The sequence below is a fragment of the Crinia signifera genome, chromosome 2, assembly GCF_055691185.1.
Source record: "Crinia signifera chromosome 2, ASM5569118v1, whole genome shotgun sequence".
Classification (NCBI taxonomy): domain Eukaryota; kingdom Metazoa; phylum Chordata; class Amphibia; order Anura; family Myobatrachidae; genus Crinia; species Crinia signifera.
Genome location: NC_139218.1, coordinates 378,052,836 through 378,075,740, shown reverse-complemented (window position 1 = coordinate 378,075,740; position 22,905 = coordinate 378,052,836). Strand labels below are relative to the sequence as shown.

General features: G+C 44.4%; 1 protein-coding gene across 3 annotated transcripts in view; it reads left to right on the top strand.

Annotated features, from left to right (window-relative positions):
* The window catches only part of SESN3 (sestrin 3), a 66,308-nt gene that overhangs the window by 23,144 nt on the left and 20,259 nt on the right, over positions 1-22,905 (top strand). For 2 of the 3 annotated variants that reach the window (XM_083170108.1, XM_083170106.1), the window contains exon 2: positions 19,553-19,615. The exons of the other annotated variant lie outside the window; for it this stretch is intronic. Coding sequence is in view for 1 of the 2 variants with exons in the window: in XM_083170106.1 (XP_083026232.1) it covers positions 19,553-19,615 (63 nt within the window). In the remaining variant the exon portion in view is untranslated. The remainder of the gene's footprint in view (positions 1-19,552; positions 19,616-22,905) is intronic. 3 annotated transcript variants of the gene reach the window in all.

Here is a 22,905-nt window from a genome sequence, read left to right as displayed (position 1 = left end):
TGGGAGCGTCACCGAAAAACGGCTCGGCTATTTGGAGGGAGTTCTGCTGACGTCAGCAGTGACCCCAAACTCCCCAGGGCCATCGCACCGCCTAGTTAGTCTTACAGTCAAGGGGCCAGATGTATCAAGCTTCAAAAGTGATAAAATGGAGAGTGATAACCAGCCAGCCAATCAGCTCATACCTGCCATGTCACAGGCTGGATTTGAAAAATAACAGGTAGGAGCTGATTGGCTGGTTGTTTATCACTGTACACTTTATCACTTTTTGACGCTTGATACATCTGGCCCCAAAAAGATCAATTGCACCAGTCACTACAGAGCCCGTGTACAGTTGCAAAGGTATTGCATGCGAGGTCACCATATGACCCCAAACCTTATATACGCCACAAAGTAAGCCTACCCACTAAATCCAACTGGCTCCACACAATCTCCACACAATTCAGTCCACTCCCTCGTGGTTAAATCTCGCCATGGCAGACTCCGGCCTTTTGTTCTTCTTCTCCATGCATAGTTCGTAAAACAACATGGCGCCATTGTATAACAAGCTTTCATTTTTAAGTTTGCTACATTTTAAGCTTTGCTCTGCACCGCACCAGTGTAATGCAAATACACTAATATTGAAGCAGGGATTTGGATCGGCGATCATTAATGTACATTATCTTAATGAGAATTCACAATAACACATATATATATATATTCTGCCTTGGGCCAGAGGAATTCTCGGAATGTAAATAAATTGTTATAATTATGATGTTAATCACTCTCTGTACAGAGAGCGCCAAACCTTCGTAAATTATGGTAACTGTAGCTGCAGAATATATTAGGACTGGCGGGAGCTACCCGCCATCTCTGTGACTAGCCATTACCGATGCACCAATCTGATGATCAGTGTAATTAGAGGAGTTTTTTTTTATGTTAAATCTTTACTGAATTTTCAAAAGTATACATACAGTAAAATAGTGATATAAAAAATTTGCAGACAGTGAAATTGTGACCGTTTACTGCATATGCACAGGTCTCCAGAACATAGTGCCCCTCACCACATTCCTGGGGACACCGCTATTGCGCATATGTGCGTCACCGGAAAATGGCAGCGGGGCCATTTTCCCAGTGACATTTGCAGCTCTGCATCCAGCACCTGGTCAGCAGAGCAGTGAGTATAATTACATGGGTGCAGTGTGTGGATCTCCCTGGACCCAGGGGTCCGTGTGACCTTGCACCCATTATAGATACGCCAGTGAGTCTACTGATCTGTAGTGCATCGATATGTTCCAAGTCACATGTGACTATGGATATCGAAATTATGCCAGGCATCGCTTACACCAGGCATGTCCAATCTGTGGCCCTCCAGCTGTTGTGAAACTATACATCCCAGCATGCCTTGCCACCGTTTTAGCATTCCCTATTCGCAAAACTGTGACAAGGCATGATGGGACTTGTAGTTTTACAACAGCTGGAGGGCCATAGTTTGGACATGCCTAGCTTACACACAAACCATGGAGAGGCCCCAAAAGCTGCTATTTTCTGGAAATTTTTATATTTAAGGCCCGTTCTTGCCCCGGTGTTTGACTTGAAAGCTCCAGTCCATACAGCCTGATGTCAATGTGTTTCCCTGCATTAGAACCCTGCCCTCAGGAGTTAGTACCCTACAATCTGTGTTAGAACTCTGTACTCGGTGTATAAGAACATGTTTTCTGACTGCTCAGAGCCGTAGGATTACGTAGGGTGTGTTGTACACATGAAAAACATATTACTGCGCTCTTGGCATGAGTGTTTCGCTGCTGTTGTTGGTTGTCACAAGTTTTCCGAAGAGCCTAGAGAAGATTTATTGGCTTGATGTGATTTTTAATTTTGGTATATGTTGCCAATTGCAGATCATTTCATGTTGTTCTCGTCCTATGCATATATTAACCTGTTTTTACCGAGCTGCATTATGCTCCAGTGCAATAGTAGGTTACTGGGTACTTGTTTCCTAGCACGGCCACAATCGCGGGCATCGTGTACCTTAATGTTAAGATACACGATGTACCTTAATGTTAAGATTTCCTTTGAAATCAGGTCCATTTTTCTGGCAAAGGCAAAATCGGCGGCATCGCGTCGGTCGCCGCGATTTTGCCATAGGCTTCAATGTTAAAATATTTTTAACATTGAAATCGGGAGCATCGCGTCGGTCTTGTGCCATTATAATGCCACAAGATGAGATGGACTTGATTAAGTCCATCTCACATAGGAAACAATGTGAAATGGGCCAATATGACCCATTTCACATTGTATATGGCCCCGTCATGGGTTACGCAACCCCATTGTGAGCGTCACCCCACGATTGACGCCAACCCGAAGCGTGGCGGGCGGCGGCGGTGCGCGTCCTCCGACCTTTTCATACCCCTACTATCCACGTCGGCGTGGAGTTGAGAATATAAAGTGTGGCGAGCACAGCGAGCCACCGAGCCCGAAGCGTGGCGAGCGCACGCGTATACCTGTGAAGTTATACGCGGGGCTCGCTGCGCTCGCCACGCTTCGGGCTCGGTAGCTCGCCACACTTTATCGGTGTAAATCGGTGTGGCCGTGCTAGGAAACAAGTACCGGTTACGGTAAAGCAAAAATACTAAGATGTTATTTCCGACCTAGTAGGGCAGTGATGGCTAACCTTGACACTCCAGCTGTTGGTGAGCTACACATCCCAGAATGCCATGCTGGGATGTGTAGTTCTAGAACAGCTGCAGTGTCAAGGTTAGCCATCACTGTAGTAGGGTCAAGGGCTCACCTACTCCACGTCTGCCACCTCTGCACTGGATTTGCTGACATTACATATGGAAGCTGGTGGTGGTGGTAGTCTTAATTGCCCAAACCGTTTGCCTCCAGGACATCGTAGCTTTGATGTTGGGGAGTTGAGTTTGGAAAGGGGGTTCTAGACTATAACACATCAATGACCTACAGTAAAATGAGTTCAATATGACTATCATCCCAGATTAAGGTGTGCCTGATTCTGTTTATATATTTTAACCTATATTTGCTTATTGTGCTGTTACAAATTAATGAGTGTTCATTTGAGCACCTTACACCTTTTAAAACCTGTGTAGTTCCTCTTCCCTGTCTGGGGAGTCGCTCTCTGCTGTGGTGCTTCTAACACAGTGGGGTGTGGTATAACACACGGAGTCGGGATTCCAACAGTCATTAGCCCGATGTCGGAATCCCGACTGCACAGCAGGGGAAGTGCAACGAAGCCCCTTGCGCTCGCCACGCCTATTTTATTCTCCCTCTATGGGGGTCGTGGACCCCCACGAGGGAGCAGTTGGGATTCCGACGTCGGGGTAATGACTGTCTGAATCCCGACTGTCGGTGAGTCGTCCGGCACCCACAGTGTGGTATGAATTTCAGCACTGATATGCAGAGGAGCGGTCGCATCGCTGAGGTGTGAGCACATGACCGGCAGCCCACTGGCTGCAAAGCCAGAAGCAAATCAGCCATGTTCCGAGGCACAGTAGCCACGCCACGCAGTCTCCACCGGTTTCCCCCCGAGCGGCCATACAGGCCTGCGTTATCCAAACCTCCCAAATGGGCCTGTCTCCGCCCCCCCATCGAAACTTTAACTGATGAAACACAGCGGAACTTGGCGTGAGAAAAAGCCGTGGGGGGGGGGGGGGGGTGGGGGGGGGGGGGGGGGGGGAGAGTGAATCTCTCTGACATCTGCTGCTGCCCTGCTGTGCTGTATATATATTTATTTATTTACAGCTGTCAGCATGTTATATAGCGCAGCAGATTCCGTTACAACATCTTATATAGCGCAGCAGATTCCGTTACAGCATCTTATATAGCGCAGCAGATTCCGTTACAGCATCTTATATAGAGCAGCAGATTCCGTTACAGCGTCTTATATAGAGCAGCAGATTCCGTTACAGCGTCTTATATAGTGTCTTATTTTTTAAGTTTTTTTCTTTTCAAATGTAACATGCAAACACATGTTAGCCACGCCCCCAATTCATTGCCGGGGTAGGGGGGGGGGTGGGGCGCGAAATATGCCCTTGCTCCGGGCACCATGGCACCTAGCTACACCGCTGCTGTGCAGTCTAGAAATGTAGTTCTGTCGCTCACTTATTCGAGTATGACGCACATTTTGAGCGACAAAGAAACTCAACACAATATCCATTTATTTTATATTTTGCTACCCATATGGCCCTCCGGAGCTGTATCGCCAGGACCGTTGGGGGGGGGGGGTGGGTTTGGGGGGAGTCCAGGTTACCCCAATCCCTCAGCTCTGCGTGACACAAGAAACAAATCCGTTTGCAAAACGATCTTGTTTTACGTTCTACTGAGGTGAAACGTTGTGTAGCGCAGGCAGCAGATGTTGTGAGGAGATTTCTCCCTCGGCCTGTGGTGTTGTTGTGTACGTGTGTTTATATGCACGCTCAGGGTAGGGTTTCACTAGGCTCGTGGTGTTTATCACGCAGTGTATGTGTCTATAAGTGTGAAACGGACAGATAGCAAATCCTCTCCCCTTTGATAATCTGTTCTCATTTAACAAAATGCTGCACCAGCGGAAAACTCATAGATAGACTTTCTTTTATTACACCCTTAAAACTCACTCGTCAGTTAATGAATCATTATTGGTCATTTAAAGGAAAGGGTTTGAGGACTTTTTTTTTTTTTTTTTGAATGAACGATGGTCCTATATGTACTAGTTGGTGAGAGCGTTTTCAGGCGAGTGCTCGAATGTAGTATTTCCAGCAGATTGTCCATGTACAAGGGCCTGTTTGTAGCGTCCCCCACCACCGCATTAACTGGACAATATCAGCAGTGTGAACTGATCTGTTTAAGTCTGATTTGATATAATGATATGGTCTGAGGACCGCTGAAGCCCAGCCCCCCAGCATACCAGAATCAATGGTAAGTTACATGTATTCGCTAAAATGTAAGCCTGAAAAGCAGCCCTGCTTGAGATTTTGCATTGGGGGCGGGGGAGGGGGTTGTGGTACCGCAAACCCGCACCATCAGGGCTTAGATCGGGCCGGGTAATGGCGCTATCTGTGGACGTTGCGGTGACTGCTGTGATAATGGACGTTGCGGTGACTGCTGTGATAATGCATTTTGCTGCAAATTGTGTCCTTTGTCCCGAGATCACCAACTCTCTGGGGTTAGGCACTTGTAAAATAGGATTAAGGTACCCATACACTAGTAAGATATGGTGTTTTTTCTCACACGATTTTAATCCATCAGGCCAATGTATCGTATGAAAAGTGTCATTCTGTATGTCGTTTGCTTCAGAGTCCAATCAGATGCACCGTCCTGTGCATCGGATACGGAGATCACCATGGCTACCTCAAGGATTGGTCCTGTCCTGGGGCAGTGAATGGCATACATACGATACATCGTATGTGAAAGGAGCGCATACACAATATTGTATGTGTACCTAGCAGCCGGCTGGCAGTTGCTGAGGTAACACATGCGAGGCGCCTGGAGATACCTTGGCTAGGTGTATGGGGGCCTTTAGCCTGCCTGGCAGGAGGGCTAAGGTTAGGCAGCGGGGTTAGGGTCAGGCACTAGTGGGAAGGGTTAGGTTGGGGGGGGGGGGGGTTTAGGATAAGGCTGCAGAAAGGAAGTGTAAGCAGGATGGGACAGGTGGAGGGTAAATATACTTAGAGGACCCCTGTTGGGATTCCCTCCATGGGGATAGCGGCATCTGTATTCTGACTGCCGCCGGGTATTCCGTATGGTGCCATTTAGAAGCTGGTTGGTTGATGCATTTAGCACGTAATGAGGCTTGCTACATCTTCCCTTACTTGAGGAATTCTGGAAAACATGCACGGTCAATGTGTCCCCAATGTCTGAATTTGGGAAGAACTGCTTTTATGCACATTCTCCATTATATTCTATATATATCCTCATGGACCATCATTGACCCAAAGGACATTGCTGCAATTGCCCGGATTTTGCGTCCCACTACGTACGATCTGGACCCTGCCACAACCGAGCTGCAAAAATTGTTCAATGCTCTTTGAAGAATAACCCCTCATGGAAGCTATTGTCAGACCTTTTCTTAAAAAACTCATTTAGATCCCGACTGCATGACCAACTACAGACCGGTATCTAACCTTCCTGTTCTGGGAAAGGTTATTGAGAAAGTGGTTTCAAATCAATTTAAAACCCGCCTGACAAATGTACGATCCATTCCAATCAGGATTCAGGAGAAGACACTGCACTGAAAAGGCCCTGGTATATGTGCTTAACGATCTTCTGATGGCAAGAGACAGAGGTGACTGCTCAATCTTAAGGTGCCCACACACTAGAACGATTTTTGGGCCGATTGGCCGATTTTCGATAAATCGGCCGATATATCGGCCGATATTTACCGATAATCGGTCGAAAATCGTCCGATGCTCGCTCCCGTGGATCTTTTGCTAAATCTTCTGATCTTACGTGCTGCACAAAAGATCAGAAGATTTAACAAAAGATACATAGGAACGCACACGGGATCTTAAGAAAAATCTTTGGTAAAGATGTGCGCTTGCCTGAAATCTTTTGTCCAGATCGGACAAAAGATTTGAAGGCTAATTTATGCGCACATCTTATGATCGCAGATCTTTCTAGTGTGTGGGCACCTTTAATCCTTCTGGATCTCTCTGCAGCATTCAATACTGTGGACCCATGGGCTTTTGATTGAGCTCCTGAAAAATGTCTCTGGACTGGATGGTACTGAGCTGGTTCAAATCATTTCTCACTGGCAGGTCACCGAGAATGTTATCTGGAGTATACTCCTCTTCATTTGTGCCGCTGCCATGCGGTGTGCCACAAGGTGGCTTGACACTTAAACATCAGATATCAGCCACAGTCAAATCCTCATTATTTCATCTGCGGAACATAGCCAGAATCAAACACTTATTTATTATTTATTTATTTGCAGTTTCTTATATAGCGCAGCAGATTCCGTTGCGCTTTACAATAGTAGACAGTGATAAAACAAACTGGGTAACAGACAGACTTGGAGGTTAGAGGGCCCTGCTGCAAGCTTACAATCTATTAGGTATATAGGAGGGAAACACAAGGACAGGCATCAGTAATAGCATAGCAGTCCCACCAAGTTACAAGTCCAGAAGGGAAGCTATATAATACATAAGTGCCTCAGAGGGTTATGCGTGTAGAACTTAAATATGATAGGCTTGCCTGAAGAGGTGAGTTTTCAGGGAACGCTTGAAAGTTTGGAGGCTAGCGGAGAGTCTTATTGTGTGTGGAAGGGCATTCCATAGGATGGGAGCAGCCCGATGAAAGTCCTGTAATAGTGAATGGGAGCTAGTGATCCGTGCAGAAGAGAGACGCAGATCTTGCGCAGAGCGGAGTGGTCGAGATGGGAGATATTTTGTGATAAGTGCAGAGATATATGCTGGTACAGTATGGTTAATAGCTTTATATGCAAGTAGAAGTGTTTTATATTAAATACGGTAATATACAGGCAACCAATGGAGGGACTGGCAGAGCGGATTAGCAGACGATGAGCGTCTTGCAAGGAAGATCAGCCTAGCAGCAGCATTTAAAATGGATTGTAGTGGCGAGAGTCTGTTCTTGGGAAGACCAGTTAGAAGACTATTGCAATAAACAATGCGGGATATAAAGTGCATGGATAAGATATTTAGTAGTGTCTTGTGTGAGATACGGTCGTATTTTGGATATGTTTTTTAGATGCATGTAACATGATTTGGAGACAGATTGAATGTGGGGAACAAAGGACAGGTCACAGTCGAGGGTGACCCCTAAGCAACGAGCTTGTGGGGTAGGGTAGATTGTCGAGTTGTCAACAGTGATGGAGATATCAGGATGGTAACTGTTCTTAGTTGGCTCTTAATCCCCTCTGAAGATCTGCCAAAAGTCATACATGCATTTGTATCATCTTGATTAGATTATTGCAATGCCCTCTACCTGGGTCTCCCAGCAAAAGAATTGCACCGCTTGCAGCTGGTACAAAATGCAGCCGCCAGACTATTAACTAACTAGCCCCGCTCCTGCCACATAACTCCCATTCTCTACGCCCTGTAGAGTTTCAAAGCCCTACATGACCAAACTATCTGAAGCCGCTTCTTATTCCATACTGTCCCAGCCGATTACTGCAATCTACAGATGAAGGACTTTTAGCAGTACGTAGAATCTCCCGTAATTCATATTGCGGGTTGAGCTTTTATCCATGCGGCTCTGACTCTATGGAACTTATTCTCCCGCACAATTTGAGAGACCCCAACTCTAGAATACTTCAAAAACACACAAGACTTTTCTGTTAACTAAAGCATTTCCGTAGTTCTCTTAAGTATTGTTTATTAAAAGCTTTTCTGTACTTCATTGTTCCTGTACTGTACTACATTCATGCTGTCTGTTAAGCGCCTTGAGTCCTATTGAAGAAAGAACACTATATAAATATTGTTATAGTGTTTATTATTATTATTATTATTATTAGTATTATAGATATGTGTTGAGCGTTGTAAATGAGGTCCACCATGCTGTATTTAAAGTGGGAGCCTTTTTCGCAGCTGTAGTCAGAACTAAACAAGAAGGCCGGGTTGATGGATGACTTGTGACAAGTCCTGTGGTTCTTATTTGTTTGGGAATCCAGGGCAGGCTCAGCACAGCTGATGGAATCCCAGCTCAGAGATTGTGATCTCTGCTGCAGTCAGCACTGGCAAGATAAAGAGACTTCGCTAGGAAATGTAACTGTCTGCAAGCAGGGGAATTGTGTTCTGGGGTGACACAAAACCTGCCCCCGGCTCTGGTTTCAGTATTAACCACTTCCATATTATGGTTGCGATTGTACTGTAATTGTGTTCCTGACTGCGGGCTGTCAGCAATTTGATTTTCCATTGCAAAAACAAAGTAAGTAATGACTTCTAATTAGCAGACGTTCAGTGCTAAATGCACTGATTTACAGGGATATTGGCCTGCTTGCCAGAGTTGATTGTGCCTGATAACTTAGCACTATGAAATTATATGGATTACAGTCTAATAAATACAATATAGTGGATTTACGGCCTAATTTAGATTGGATCGCAAGCTCATTTTTTCTCAAATGGGCAAAACAATGTTGCACTGCAGGTGGGGCAGATGTAACCTGTGCAGAGAGTTAGATTTGGGTGGGGTGTGTTCAAATTGAAATGTAAATTGCAGTGAAAAAGACTGCAGCCAGTATTTACCCTGGACATAAACAAAATAACGCACCCAAATCTAAAGCCCCGTACACACGGGGTGACCCGGCTTCTTTAACTGAGCGACGTGCTGCAGCATGAACGCTCAGCACATAGCGGGACACCCACTCAGCACACTTTTTGCCTAAATTTATAATAGACAAAGCACGCAATCTAGGTGGCTTTCCCTACGGCGATACCGACGTGCGGGACCGCGAATCGGCATCGCTGCAGGGCATACACACGGCACATTCTGTGCTCCTTTTCTAAGTTATCTAGTCAGATTGCTTAGAAAAGGGGCAGAAATCTCCCTGTGTGTATGCCCCTAACACTCTCTGCACATGTTACATCTGCCCTTCCTGCAGTGCAGAATGGGTTTGTCCAAAGAAAAAAACAAGCTTTGCAATCAAGTCTAAATTAGGCCCTTAGTACATTTAAAATCTAATTTCTCTTTTATCTGATTGGCCACATATTGTTTATGTAATACTGGTTAACCCAATTAGTGAATGACTATTCCCTCATCTTTTGTAATAACCATCATTACTCGATAAGTTCCAAAAGTTACATTTAAGTTAAATAATGCCCTTCTGTACGACCTCCTACTAGAACGTAGAGCATACTTGCCTACTTTTAATTTCACCTCTCCGGGAGAAGCTCGGAGAGGCAACACGTCAGGGGGGCGAGAGCAAGTCTGACATCACTTGGCCCCGCCCCCCATGCAGGAAACCTCCGTGATTTGCGGGCCGCGGAGAGGGGGCGGGGCTTAAATGTTGTAAAAATGTCGTGATCGCGGCATTTTAGCCCCGCCCCCTCTCCGCGGACCCGCGATTTCAGGTAATTACACCAGCGGGCAAGGGGGGTTTGGGGGCAATTAGAAGAATGCAGGAGACTTGCCCACCTTCCTGGGGGGGCCGGGAGAAGGACCCGATTTCCGGGAGGCTCCCGGCCATTCCAGGAGGGTAGGCAAGCCTGACGCAGAGGTGTGTGCACACTAGGTGACTTGCGGCATCACCAATATAGTTAGTGATAACGGCGTTGCTGCGGGACGAACGATATAGTGCTAAAACACTGAACGATATCATTAAATGTATCGTTTAGTGACGTTACTGGACATGCAATTGCTGGCTAAATGGTCAAATTTAGCTGGATTCGAAGACATACTGTAGGTGGAGGGGATGGGTGTCTTTTTAAATACTTGAGGGAGGGCACGTTCCTCCATCAAAAAAACGTAACAGTAATGTCAGCACTGGCAGCAGTGTCCGCCTGAATGGAGCAACAATAAATTGATCCGTCATCTAGCGGCCCCCCCACATGCAAAAAACTTTGATTCCCCCATGGAGGTGAGGAGCAGCCTCATGCTTTTATTAAGTAGGATACCAATGGCATAATTGTTCCTGTCACTGCAATATTGAACCACATATGCTGCTGTTAATTAGGATCGTTATTTAATGGGGCCCTAGGAGACGACCACGTTACGTTTTCTGGCTGACGGTAGAAAGGTTTCCCGAGTAATCTATTTTGTATGAAGTCTGCAAATGCGGAACTGCCGAAAAGAAAGACGTTGGGACGATCTAATTCAATCTACTAATTGAAACGTTCGGTTGAATTTGAACATTTCATTAGTCAGCGGTTTATGCAAAGTGAGGCATTGAGTCCAAAAGCTGCAGAATTAATATTTACAGAAGATATGAGGAATCTGCACCCGTGAGGAGATCTGGAGCTTTTTGTCAGCCGTAGATGACTCCTATTGTACATGGTGAACATTGGTAGTGTATAGATCAGAGGGTCCGCATCCTCCCTCACGTGTGCCAGATGAGACAGGTGGAGTAGTTTCAGTGCCACGCAGCTAGAACCAAAATGTAAGTTCCAGACATAAATTTAGGTGTCGGTATTATAGTAGTCTAGGAGACATTTTGTTTCTTCAGTTACAAATAGCCAACAATAACAAATAAACCGAAACAGACCAGATTTATCTATATTGTTATTATTATTTACAGTTTCTTGTATAGCGCAGCATATTCCGTTGCGCTTTACAATTGGAAACAACAGTGATTAAACAAACTGGGTAGATACAAACCGACATGGAGGTAGGAGGGCCCTGCTTGCAAGCTTACAATCTATAGGGATAATAGGAGGGATACATAAGGATAGAATTCCATAGCATGGCAGTCCCAGCAGATTACAAGACAGTCCTGATGGGATGCAAATAGACATAAATGCTACTGGTGGTTGTGTGGGGGTCCTGAATATGATAGGCTTGCCTGAAGAGGTGAGTTTTCAGGGAACGCTTGAAAGTTTGGAGGCTAGAGGAGAGTCTTAATGTGCATGGGAGGGCATTCCATAGGGTGGGTGCTGCCCGAAAAAAATCCTGCAAGTGTAAGAGGGAGCGAGTAATGAGTGTGGATGAGAGACGCAGATTCTATATAAGCTCCGATGGTACCTTGGTCTTACTGGCTGCCACCAACTGATCTGAACTAGATTTTAGCCGGTGCACAAAGTTTGCTGATCCTGGACACAGAGTATGCAACAAGGACAGGACCAGATTAAAGGCCACATTTGCCCTGAAAATGTTCGAGGGCCTATACCAGTGCTGCGGTTGTCATGGCACCACAGTGGTCAATGTTTAAGTGTATCCATGCATGGCCACAGGTGAATTAATCATACATTTCACCTGTCCTGAACTTGGACTGTGGGGGTATCTTGAGGGCCATGTTTGCTAACCACTGGCCTTTGCTGAGAAGGGTAATGGGTGTGGGCATACCTAAAGGAGACTGTACAACCCATTCACCTCATCCCCATGATCTCCTTAAATCAGGGGTTCGCAATCTTGGTCCTCAGGACCCCAAACAGTTCATGTTTTCCAGGTCACCCAACAGGTGCAATCATTACTAATTGACACATTTTTAAAGATCCACAGGTAGAAATGATTATTTAACTTGTGATTCTGTGATGGGACCGGCAAAACGTGCACTTTGTGGGGTCCTGGGGACCGAGTTTGAGAACCTGTGCGCTAAATACAGTAAAAGAAGAAAAAACAGCATGGTAATTTTTTTTATTTTAGAGCTAGAAAAAGTATTTGAATACTTATGAAATATGGGCGAATTGGGCCAGCTAGGCAGGATGGTAATCATGGGTGTGGTATAGGATTCCAACAGTCGGGATCTTGACAGTCATTATCCCGATGTCGGGATCTCGACTGGCCAGACTCAGACAGCATGACGAGCGCAAAACAAATCCCCTTGCAGGCACGGTGTACTCTCCTCTATGGGGGTCATGGACCCCCACGAGGCAGAATAGCCGGTGGCCGTTGGGAACCCGTCTGTCGGTGTTTTAACAGTTGGGTAAATGACTGTCGGGACCCCGTCTGGAACCCTGTAATCATCCTGCTGTTATGATGATGATGATGATGATGATGAGCCTATTTTTTTATTTGGAGTCCCGAAACTGTAGATCCATCTACCCCATTGTTAGATTGGCCCCAACCAAGGACAATTAAAACCAAAACATTTCCCAAGTTTGCAAACCTAAATATTAATCTGATATAAAGTCATGACCAAAAATGGTATATGTTTGAAACTTTTTTAAATTGTTTGTAAAAAAACAGAACGGTAAACATTGAAACACTCTGGGTGCACCATTAAATGTTACTTGTTCTAAGCGAGGTCCACCTTGCTTAGAACAAGTGAACAAGATTAAGAAAGATGGAATACCTGGCCCAGATTATGCCAAAGGTACGAAGTTCGTGGTTCTGGACTTGATTGTACGAGACACAAGTTCGGTGGAAAACAGACGTAATTTATTTGATATTCAAAAAGGGAACAGAAATGGAGCCAGAACCATTTCAACCTGTATTTCCAGCATCGGGAAGATTGTTTGACGGTGGCGAGTCTGAGAGGTGATCTATTTCTTATTGGGCTTTCATTATGCAGTTGATGTGGTTTGTTGGGGTTTTTGCATTATTAGAGTCTAGTACCAGGGATCAGTCAGTTTGGGTGCCAGACATTTAAATCCTATAGCGCTAAAACAATTGAAGGCGTTGCCATCCCCATTGCCGCACACCTCCGCAGAAGTAATAAATCCGTACTGAACGTGTTACTGGTTCTTCTTTCCTTTTGTATATAGTTTGCTCAGGTTAAGTTGATAGTCTTTGTCTTCAGGCTACACATTTTCTTCAGCATTATGTATTACATCACGCTTGCTTTTAATTGATTAGTGAAGCTCCAAATCATGTCGGTAACAAGTACCAGCCCTCCAGAGCAATACAGTGTGCAGAAGGTGTTCTTATCCTCCAATATATGTGCAGATGTCACATGGAAAGGCTGATCTATAAAGCAGCCTGGCAGTCGCTCCCAGATTAGTGTAAATCTCTCCCTCCTGTGTGGTCGCTAGTCATCGTCTTCTGTACTGAAATGAAGGCATTAAGTCTATAATTATACAGCTATGCCTTGGTATCAACAATGCCAGTCAGGAACGACACATAAAGAAGCACCTACACGGTCCACATGTTTCACTTTGTAAAGCTTGGCTTCTAGCAATGATGTTTTTGGAGATTTGTCCCCGTTTTTTTGGTGTTGATGTCTTCCGCCCAATGAGGGATGTTGTAGACTCTTGTAAGTTTAATATTTGGTGACATTACGCAATGTAACTCTCCCAAATTTGAAAGACCACATCTGTCTTTTCCTCAAGGTCTTAATCTAGTCTGTTCTAATAATAGGTGCTGGCTTCTCCCTAAAGAAGGGAGAGGGGAGGGTGTAGGATACTTTCGAGTGCTGTAAGGTGTAGAGGTCAAGAGTTTAATGGCAAAATCCTTTACAGTCCTAGAGGAACCGTATATATGAGTTCTGCCAGGTTATGATAAACAAAATGGCTCCATACTTGCAACTAGTTGTTCTTGTATAAACAACAAAACCTAATGTTCTCAAGTGAAGTGACATTTCTATTTGTGTCCTGTGACGCCGTCTGCTCGCCTTCTTACGGTAGACTTTTTGATGAGCGTTTTCGATAATACAGGGCATTGAGTTGATTCATCTTCTATAGCTAAACCACATCACAAAGTGAATTTAGCTTTGTAATAGAACATTTTGTACAACCGGATTTGTCTTTTGTGGATGTCACCATCTGCAGCGTGTATGGGTTTTTACCGCCTTACCCCACAGTTCCGCTTGTCCCATTCTTGCAGTTTTATTTCATGAATAGATTATTAGTGTTATATGTCCACTTTCTAATTTATTATTATTATTTATTACCAGTTTCTTATATAGCGCACACATCTTCCGCAGCGCTGTACAGAGAATATTTGAACGTTCCTGCCCCAGTAGAGCTTCCAATCTATATTCCCTACCACATGTACACGCACACACAGACATTATAGGGTTAATTTGCTGGGATTCAGTTAGCCTACCAGTATATTTTTGGATTGTGGGAGGAAACAGGAGTACCCGGAGGAAACCCACGCATGCACGGGGAGAATATACAAAATCTGCACAGTTAGAGCCATGGTGGGAATCCATCCCATGACCTCATTGCTGTGGGGCAGTAATGCTAATGATTACACCTTCCGTGCTGCCCTATCCCCCTTTATTATAAGAAGCTAAAGCATACCTCCTAACTGTCTCGATTTTTTGGGGGGATGGTCTTGCTTCCTGCCAGAGGCTGGCTGCTACCCACATGCGCACAGTATCTATTCACTGCAGAAAGGGTATGGGGCATCTCACAGCACTGGCCATGCTCCCAACAGCTGTGATAACAGGGCGTGGCCTCACGGGAGAGGCTTGGGAGGCCACACCCTCTCCACCATTGCCACCAATGTTGGGAGATATGGCTGAAGTGTACATTTATTAAAGCTTCTAAAATAGAAAAGAGTTTAATTTGCCCATAGTAACCAATCAGATTGTGTCTATCATTTTTCCTTTGCATCCTAGAAATTTATAGACAGAATCTGATTGGTTGCTATATGGGCAACATCACATCTTTTTCATTTTTAAAAGCTTCAGTAAATGTTCCCCTAAGTGTGAGAGGATCATTTAAACCTGTTGTGCAGCCCCCCAGCCAATCGGGTGCAGTGTTATGAATAACCATGATGCTTTGATACCATAAGCCAAAAGCCTTATTTACGCTGCCTTGTAGATACAATTGATATACTTCATTACTAACATATATTTAGTGTTTTCATACTTTTTAGTGTTTTAGATCGAGATTTTTGCTTACTCAGTAGTAAGCTGTTGATGCCCTCAGCTCGGTGAGGCAGGGGGGCGGGGCCATCACCGGGAGCGAAAAGGGGCGGCTCGGAGGCAGAGCCACTGACAGGCTGACCAGTTTGTAGGAATGGCTAGAATGATTGTGGCATTTTAGCCACACCCCTGTCATGCAATGCCGGTATAATTGCACAGCGGGGGGTGGGGCTAAAATGAAGCCATTGCGTCATTTGACCCACGGACCCCCCTGCCGAGGGGCGGTTCACAGGAGATGGAGGGCTATGCGGCAGGGTAAGGCAACCCTGGACTGTGTTTTGTTTGTATTTTGTATGTTCTGATCATTTCTTCATGTATTATATATTTCTATATAGAGTCTGCAGAATGCTGGGAAAAAATAAAAGCAGAAACACTGTTCTCAAAAGGAGATGTGGTATAAATAAAGAAGTTGGACAGCCAGATGGAATTTAGAGAATAATAGATATGTAGGATTTACAATATGTGTGTATATACAGACATAGGGCAAAGCAGCGTCCTTTCACTGCTTATCGAGCGACTAAACACTGCTCCGTCGAACTTCCAGTAAGGTACGCTCTTGTTTGACTTGTTTCATAATGGATTTTGGTTCCTCATACAAAATGGCTGCCTCTGGATACTAGCACCAGTACTGTGCACTTTACCTAGCTCTGTTTTAATTGGAGTTGCAGCTGAAATGGAGACTGTACTACAGTACTTTGGCCTTGCTAATATAGAATTTGGCGGTCAGGATATGAGGTGTTTACAGTCCTAATGAGGTTTACAGATATATTTTGTTTATAAATAGCATTAAACTAATGATCTCTTCAGGGAAAGAATCTAGTAAGAATCCAGAATCCGCCTTGCGTTTTTCACCGACTTGCGTGACACCTTTTTTTTTTTCAGTCGATGTTTGTATTGATAAATCACATTTGATGTTTATCAATCCAAACATTGAATGTAAAAAAAAAAATAATGTGGTTGAAGAAGGCCCCCTTATACAGGTGCGTCCAAATATATGGTTGTATTTCTACAAGGCCGATTAAAGCATAACCCGAGTTCAACCAGATTCTCAGGCGGCGATTTATCAAATTCTTAAAGGAGGAATACATCGGCCTGGAAAATGACAGAAGCTGCTTGGTTGGAATAGTATGGGCAACTATTACACTAGGAGAGGGAGGGAAATATATATGTGTATATATATGTATTCTCTTACTGTATTCCACCGTAAGAGTTAAACTATTGTCGTACTGTAGATTTATGGCTCTCAGAAGCTGTAGGTTTTATCTGTACACTCTGACAAGGCCAAGGTTACGGACCGCATGCAATCCAGCCTCCTGTTTTTTTTTGCATTGATAGCATGTTGAATAGTTATATGAACAAATCACTGCTTGTATAGTTTTATTATGTACGTTCCCTGTTGCTGGGACCCACACAAATCAGAGAAAAATGCAACTCTTTGTAGATAAAGAGTTCGGTCTTGTCACTGACTATGCAATCTTGTACTTTTCCACTCCCAGAATCCTTTGTGACCCTGTACAGGCAATGGCGTACTCATGTGCTTCTCTTTGGCCTTCAAGCACACCTCTTTTAAATTTGATATTGTTAATTATACAATTTAATAAATAAGGGGAAAATTAAGTACTAGAAATTAATTTTTTTAAATACGTTTTTAGTAAAACAAATTGTCATTTTCATAACAGATGGGTAAAACGTATTTATAAAGTTATTTATGTTAAATCAAAGTCAGTATATAGGAACAGTGTACATAGTATCATATTATTTCATGCAATTCCCCCCCCCCCCCCCCCCTCCCCCTTAGCCTAAAGAGGTGACACTGGACACTGTTTCATTTATTTACAGATGTGTCCACATTATTACACCTGTCCTTAAATTGCACCAAATAGTCCCCTTTGGTTCACCATGCCGTGCAACTTTTTGCAAAAAAAGATGCATCGTCACCTGCCGGGCCGGATTCAGATTCAGTTCGCAGATCCGTGAAAATCACTATTCAGCGATTTTCACAGATATGTGCACATTCGCACTGGTGCGTGTGTAAACACGTAAGCATTGATCGCCTCACGATCGCAGTTTCAGTTTAGACATGGGTGGCGATGACGTGAAGGGCTGTTGGTGCGGCGGGCCTTAGCATTTTCTGGGAACGGGCAGAAAAAACGCAGACATGTCCGTGCTAATCCTGGGCATGCCCACGGCTGCTGCTGCATAATGTCGCACGCAGCCACTGCGACCGGGAACATGGCCGGCCTGTGCCTGGCTTCTCAGCCAGGGGGGGCTAGAATGAACACTACCACGCTCCAGTTTTTTTGTTTAATGAAGTAGTCTTGTTGTGTGACGGATGGAAATGAGTCAGGGGAGTAATGCTGATATCATATGAAAAGATGCAAATCTAGAGCTTCACTGCTGTGGCTCTGTGCCTGCCGTACCTTACAGCGGACCCGGCAAGTCATTGCGGTGAGTGTCAGTGGTGTTTTTATAGCCGCTGTATGACAGGTGCACACATACCACAAACCGAACAAAGATGTTATCTTCAAGACTTGTCATTGTCAACTGCAGATTCCCTGTCGCTTGCAATAGGTTATTCCAGGTCGCATCAGAGGGGTGATTCTGTATTGCCCAATCGCATGTGTCAGTGGTAGTGTTACGGTTACGCTGGTTAACCAGCATGCACTTGGAGCTTATTTCCAAACCCTAATGTTGAAGTCTTTGTGTTGCAAGTACCTAGCACAATAAAGTGTAAGTGCAACTTGATGCACTGACTTCCCTTAAATGTGGTCTCCATTTTCAAAATGGCTGCCCTCACTCTAGATAGGCAGAGAATGCACTTTAAGAGGATTTGTATTGAATTACAATTACTGGGGGTTATTATGGGGTTGTAGAGAACAGAATATGCTATGGCCATTTTAAACCTGTGTTAGAAGATTTCCATTTTTTTTGTGGTTACCCCATATTTTGCTTTAAGGGAAGTGTTACAGAAATTACAAGCTTTTAAATGTGCTGGATTTTTGTTCATGATTTTTATATGCCCCCGCAACCCAAAGGTGGCGATACCCTGCCCGGCGGTATCGGTGTGACCGGGTTTTAGTACATATGAAAATGCGGTAAAACAGGGGTTTTACTGCATTTTCAGCTTAATACATCTCGCCCTAAAACAGTTTCACAAGTCTTTTCAGCACAGTCCCCTTTAGAGACAGTAAGCTCTCATGAGCAGGGCCCTCCTCCCTTTCTTTCCCTGACTTATACTATTATCCTCTCCCTGCGGCCTAAAATGGCTCTTATGCTTTGATTCCTGCATCCCAGCTGCTTAAATGGGTTTTGTGACTACTAAAGTGACAATGTTTATAAACCATGGCAGCACGGATGGTGTAACGCAGGGGTAGCCAACTTCAGTCCTCGAGAGCTACCAACAGTTCACGTTTTCCAGCTCACCTCGCAGGGACACAGGTGCACTCATTACTGACTGACGCATTTTAAAAGAGCCACAGGTGGGGCTAATTACTTCACTTGTGATTCTGTGAGGAGATCTGGAAAACGTTAACTGTTTGGTAGCTGTCGAGGACTGGAGTTGGCTACCCGTGGTGTAATGGTTAGCATTACTGCACCTCAGAATGAGGTCATGGGTTCCCAGCAAAATAACTTGTATTTGTGTGTGTGTGTGTGTGTGTGTGTGTGTGTGTGTGTGTGTGTGTGTGTGTGTGTGTGTGTATATATAGTAGGGAATATAATAATAATAATAATAAAGTTCATGGTCTGCAATGTTCTGTACTGTAAGTCACTTTTTTCTTGTTTTGTTGATTCTGATGATGTTATTCCTTTATAAAATACCCATAATCGTAATGAAGTGTTGACCTCAGTATTCACGTCTCGGTAGATAATTCATATATTGTCATTATTTTGCGTGTTATACACCTAAATAAAATTAGCATTTGCTGCCTCATGCAGTGTCAGTGCAATAGTTTTACTTATTTTTTAGTCGTTTTGTTAAGTATTTAGCTGTACAATATCCCCCCATGTGATTGTCAGTACATCAATAATACAAACAATACACTTCCCAATACCATTCACAAAACCAATCAAATGAAATCAAATTTTACCCAAATCTTAGGTCAAATTGGATATTTTACTTTATACAGTATATTATTATAAGCCCTTTTATCCATTTTATTTTAGGATAAGAAAATCCTAATCTCTCAACCATCAAGAGGACCAAGTGCCTTTATACCTGAAAAAGAGGTAAATATATATATATAAATACTATAAAACTGAATAAGAACTAAGAGCGAGATGTTCTAAGCTTGAAAAGTGATAAAATGGAGAGTGATAAACAGCCAGCCAATCATCTCCTTCCTGTTATTTTTTAAACACAGCCTGTGACATGGCAGACAGGAGCTGATTGGCTGGCTGTAAATCACTCTCCATTTTATCACTTTTCAAGCTTAGTACATCTATCCCTAAGACATCTTATTTACATACACACTGCTTGACCTCCTGTATTCCACTTAAGCGTACTGCAAAACTTAAATCCAAGTTAGTATGAAAACTCCTCATGTAATAGGTATTCATGAAGCAGAGAAGAGTGTGGGGAAGTTTCCAATGGCAGCCAATCTTCTTTGAAGTAACATTTACCAAATTCTTCTATAAAATTATACAGCACAGCTGATTGGTTGCCGTGGGCAACTTCTCCACTGGCTCACTTCTCCATTGTTTTCACTGCTTCATGGATAGTAATAGTAATCAGACACACATATATATATATAAATATATATATATATATATATTCAATATGCCATGTGGCCCCAGTCAGCCGCGCCAAGCAAGGTATTGGGCCAGATGCCCCAATATCTCCAAAAAGTGATAAAGTGGAGAGTAATAAACAACCAGCCAATCTGCTCCTACCTGTGCTTTTTTTTTTTTCAAACCAGCCTGTAACATGGCAGTTAGGTTTTTGTGCTTGTCCATGCGTTCACCACATTTTGTAGCGGGGCATTGCTCTATGATGATTCGGGATAGATTTTGCCAGTGAGGCCCAGGGGTCTTTGGCAGTGTTCCCTCTAAGCTGTGCGCACGTGCGCGCGCACACATCTTGACGAGCGTGCGCACAGACATTACAACTGAGCGCACAAAGCAGCAGTGGTCCCTTTTTGCAGTTGTGGACTCAATTAATGTGTTTCACCCATTAACTACATTGTGTGCTGTGTTTTGAATGTTTAAATGTTTAATATCATTTTGAAGTAAAGTTAACACAAATGCTGGATGTCATTTTCCAGTTATATATAAGTGACGCACAAAAATTTAAATTTCATTCCAAAGTTGCACAGCCAAAATCTTTAGCCGCACACAGCCTTCGTAAAATTAGAGGGAACATTGGTCTTTGGTGAAGTGGGTAGATCAGGGTTGCCGACCCTCCCGGAATTTGCGGGAGTCTCCCGAACATCAGGTCCTTCCTCCCGGCCCCCGGAAGGGTGGGCAACCCTCCCGGAATCAGGGGGACCCCCACTGAGCCCCCCGATCGCGGCATTTATATGCCGCAATCCGCGGGTCTCAGGGGAGGGGGCGGAGCTAAAACGGCACAATCGTGACGTTTTAGCCCCGCCCCCTCCATGGATAGCAGTTATTTCTGCTATTTAATGTAATGGGGGCGTGGCTTAATGACGTCACAGTTAAGCCCCGCCCCCAAAACTCGTAATGCAAGATTCCTCTCCAGGCTTCTCCCGGAGAGGATTTTTTTAAAGTCGGCAACCCTGGGGTAGATCTGGACATTCATAGAACATATACCAGCTGTGGGGAGAATAGGTGGCTGGTATACCGCCGGGTTGCCTACCCTCCCGGAATGGCAAGGAGGGTCCCGGAAATCGGGTCCCCCTCCGGGCCCCCTGGAAAGGGGGCAACCCTCCTACATAGCCCTCCATCTCCCATGAACCACCCCTTGGCGGGGGCGTCCGTGGGTCATATGACGTGATCGCTGCATTTTTGCCCCGCAGTGCAATGCCTGAAATACCGGCATTGCACGACAGGGGGCGTGGCTAAAATGCAGCACACGCCCCAAACATGTCAGCCCCTCCGTGGCTCCACACCCGAACCGGCCCTTTTCGCTCCTGGAGATGGCCCGCCCCTCTGGCTCACTGAGCTGGCTGAGAGGGCAGCCAAAAAGTCAGCAAGTGTGGTATACAGTGTTCCTGTTTTGCTGCTGGCATTGTCTACAGTGGCATGTCCAACGTTGGCCCTCCAGATGTTTTGAAACTACACATCCCAGCATGCTTTGCCACAGTTTTGCTATTAGAGAATGCTAAAACTATTGCAAAGCATGATGGGATGTTTAGTTTCAAAACATCTGGAGGGCCAACGTTGGACATGCCTTGTCTACACACTGCAGAATGTTCTCTGACTGCTAATATTTGGGGGAATTAGTCCAACCCCGATATACATTGTATATATTGGCCTAAGTCCATCTACATTTTTACGGGTTGGTTCTAGAGCACCAGTATTGGCTGCTGGTTGTTATGTAAGTGAGCGGTCTTGGCTTACTTAACTAATATTTGAAGTTCTGAGGAAAAATCCACTTTTCCATGTGTCATTATGCAGTTGGCATTACCACAGAGATATGCATGAAATGTGCACTGCAAATTCTTTCAAGGTGCAATGCAGTCAAGGGTCTCGGAAAAATCTCAGTATAACGTGAATGTTCAGAGGCCAAACCTATTTGCACACTTTTGACTCATTGACCTATGAGGTGAATGTTGTGGGCAGTTGGATGTTTACAACTGGTGAGGTTATACGCTAATCTCTGGTTACCGACTTTTTTTTTTTTTAGGCTCTTATCTGTTTAACATTCATTCATGTATTTTAGTATGAGGCTCTGGCCAGGGTAGGAAGTTTCTGTACCAAAGACCGTGAGTGCATTTTCTTGTCCCAGAGGTTGCATTCGCTTTTGAGGCTGCTGTTATTTTTATCTTTTGCAGCTGACCTGGTTGCTAAAATGTTAACAGCAGCACAGAGTATTTCAAGAAATGAGTGATCTGATACCTTTTGAAAGGCAGTTATCCACCCCCCAGTGACTGTAACCAGGTCTGCATGTGACGGAGGCAGTGTTATTAATGGAAAGAAAGGAGGCTAGGGGGAAATCGCAAACTCTGTGTTCCGGAATGAGTAGGGTCACGCGGCAGCACAGAGTATTTCAGGGGGAAGAGTGATGTTTACATGAGGACAGGGAGGCATGCGACAGGGGCAGTGACCTGAGGTGGGGAATGGAGCCAGCAGGAAGCCACAGGCTGAGAGTTGTAAAGTGGAGGAGCAGGGTCCACAGCAGCACAGAGTATATCAGGAGAGGAGTGATGTGCAAGTGTGTGTGTGTGTGTGTGTGTGTGTATGTATGTATATATATATATATGTATATATAATACACAGTTTACATATCCTAGCAAAATTTGTGATTTTCGGGCCATTTGTCAGAGAATATGAATGATAACTGAAACAACTGTGTTTACTTTTTTTAAATCATAATATGACGACAACAGAAACTACCC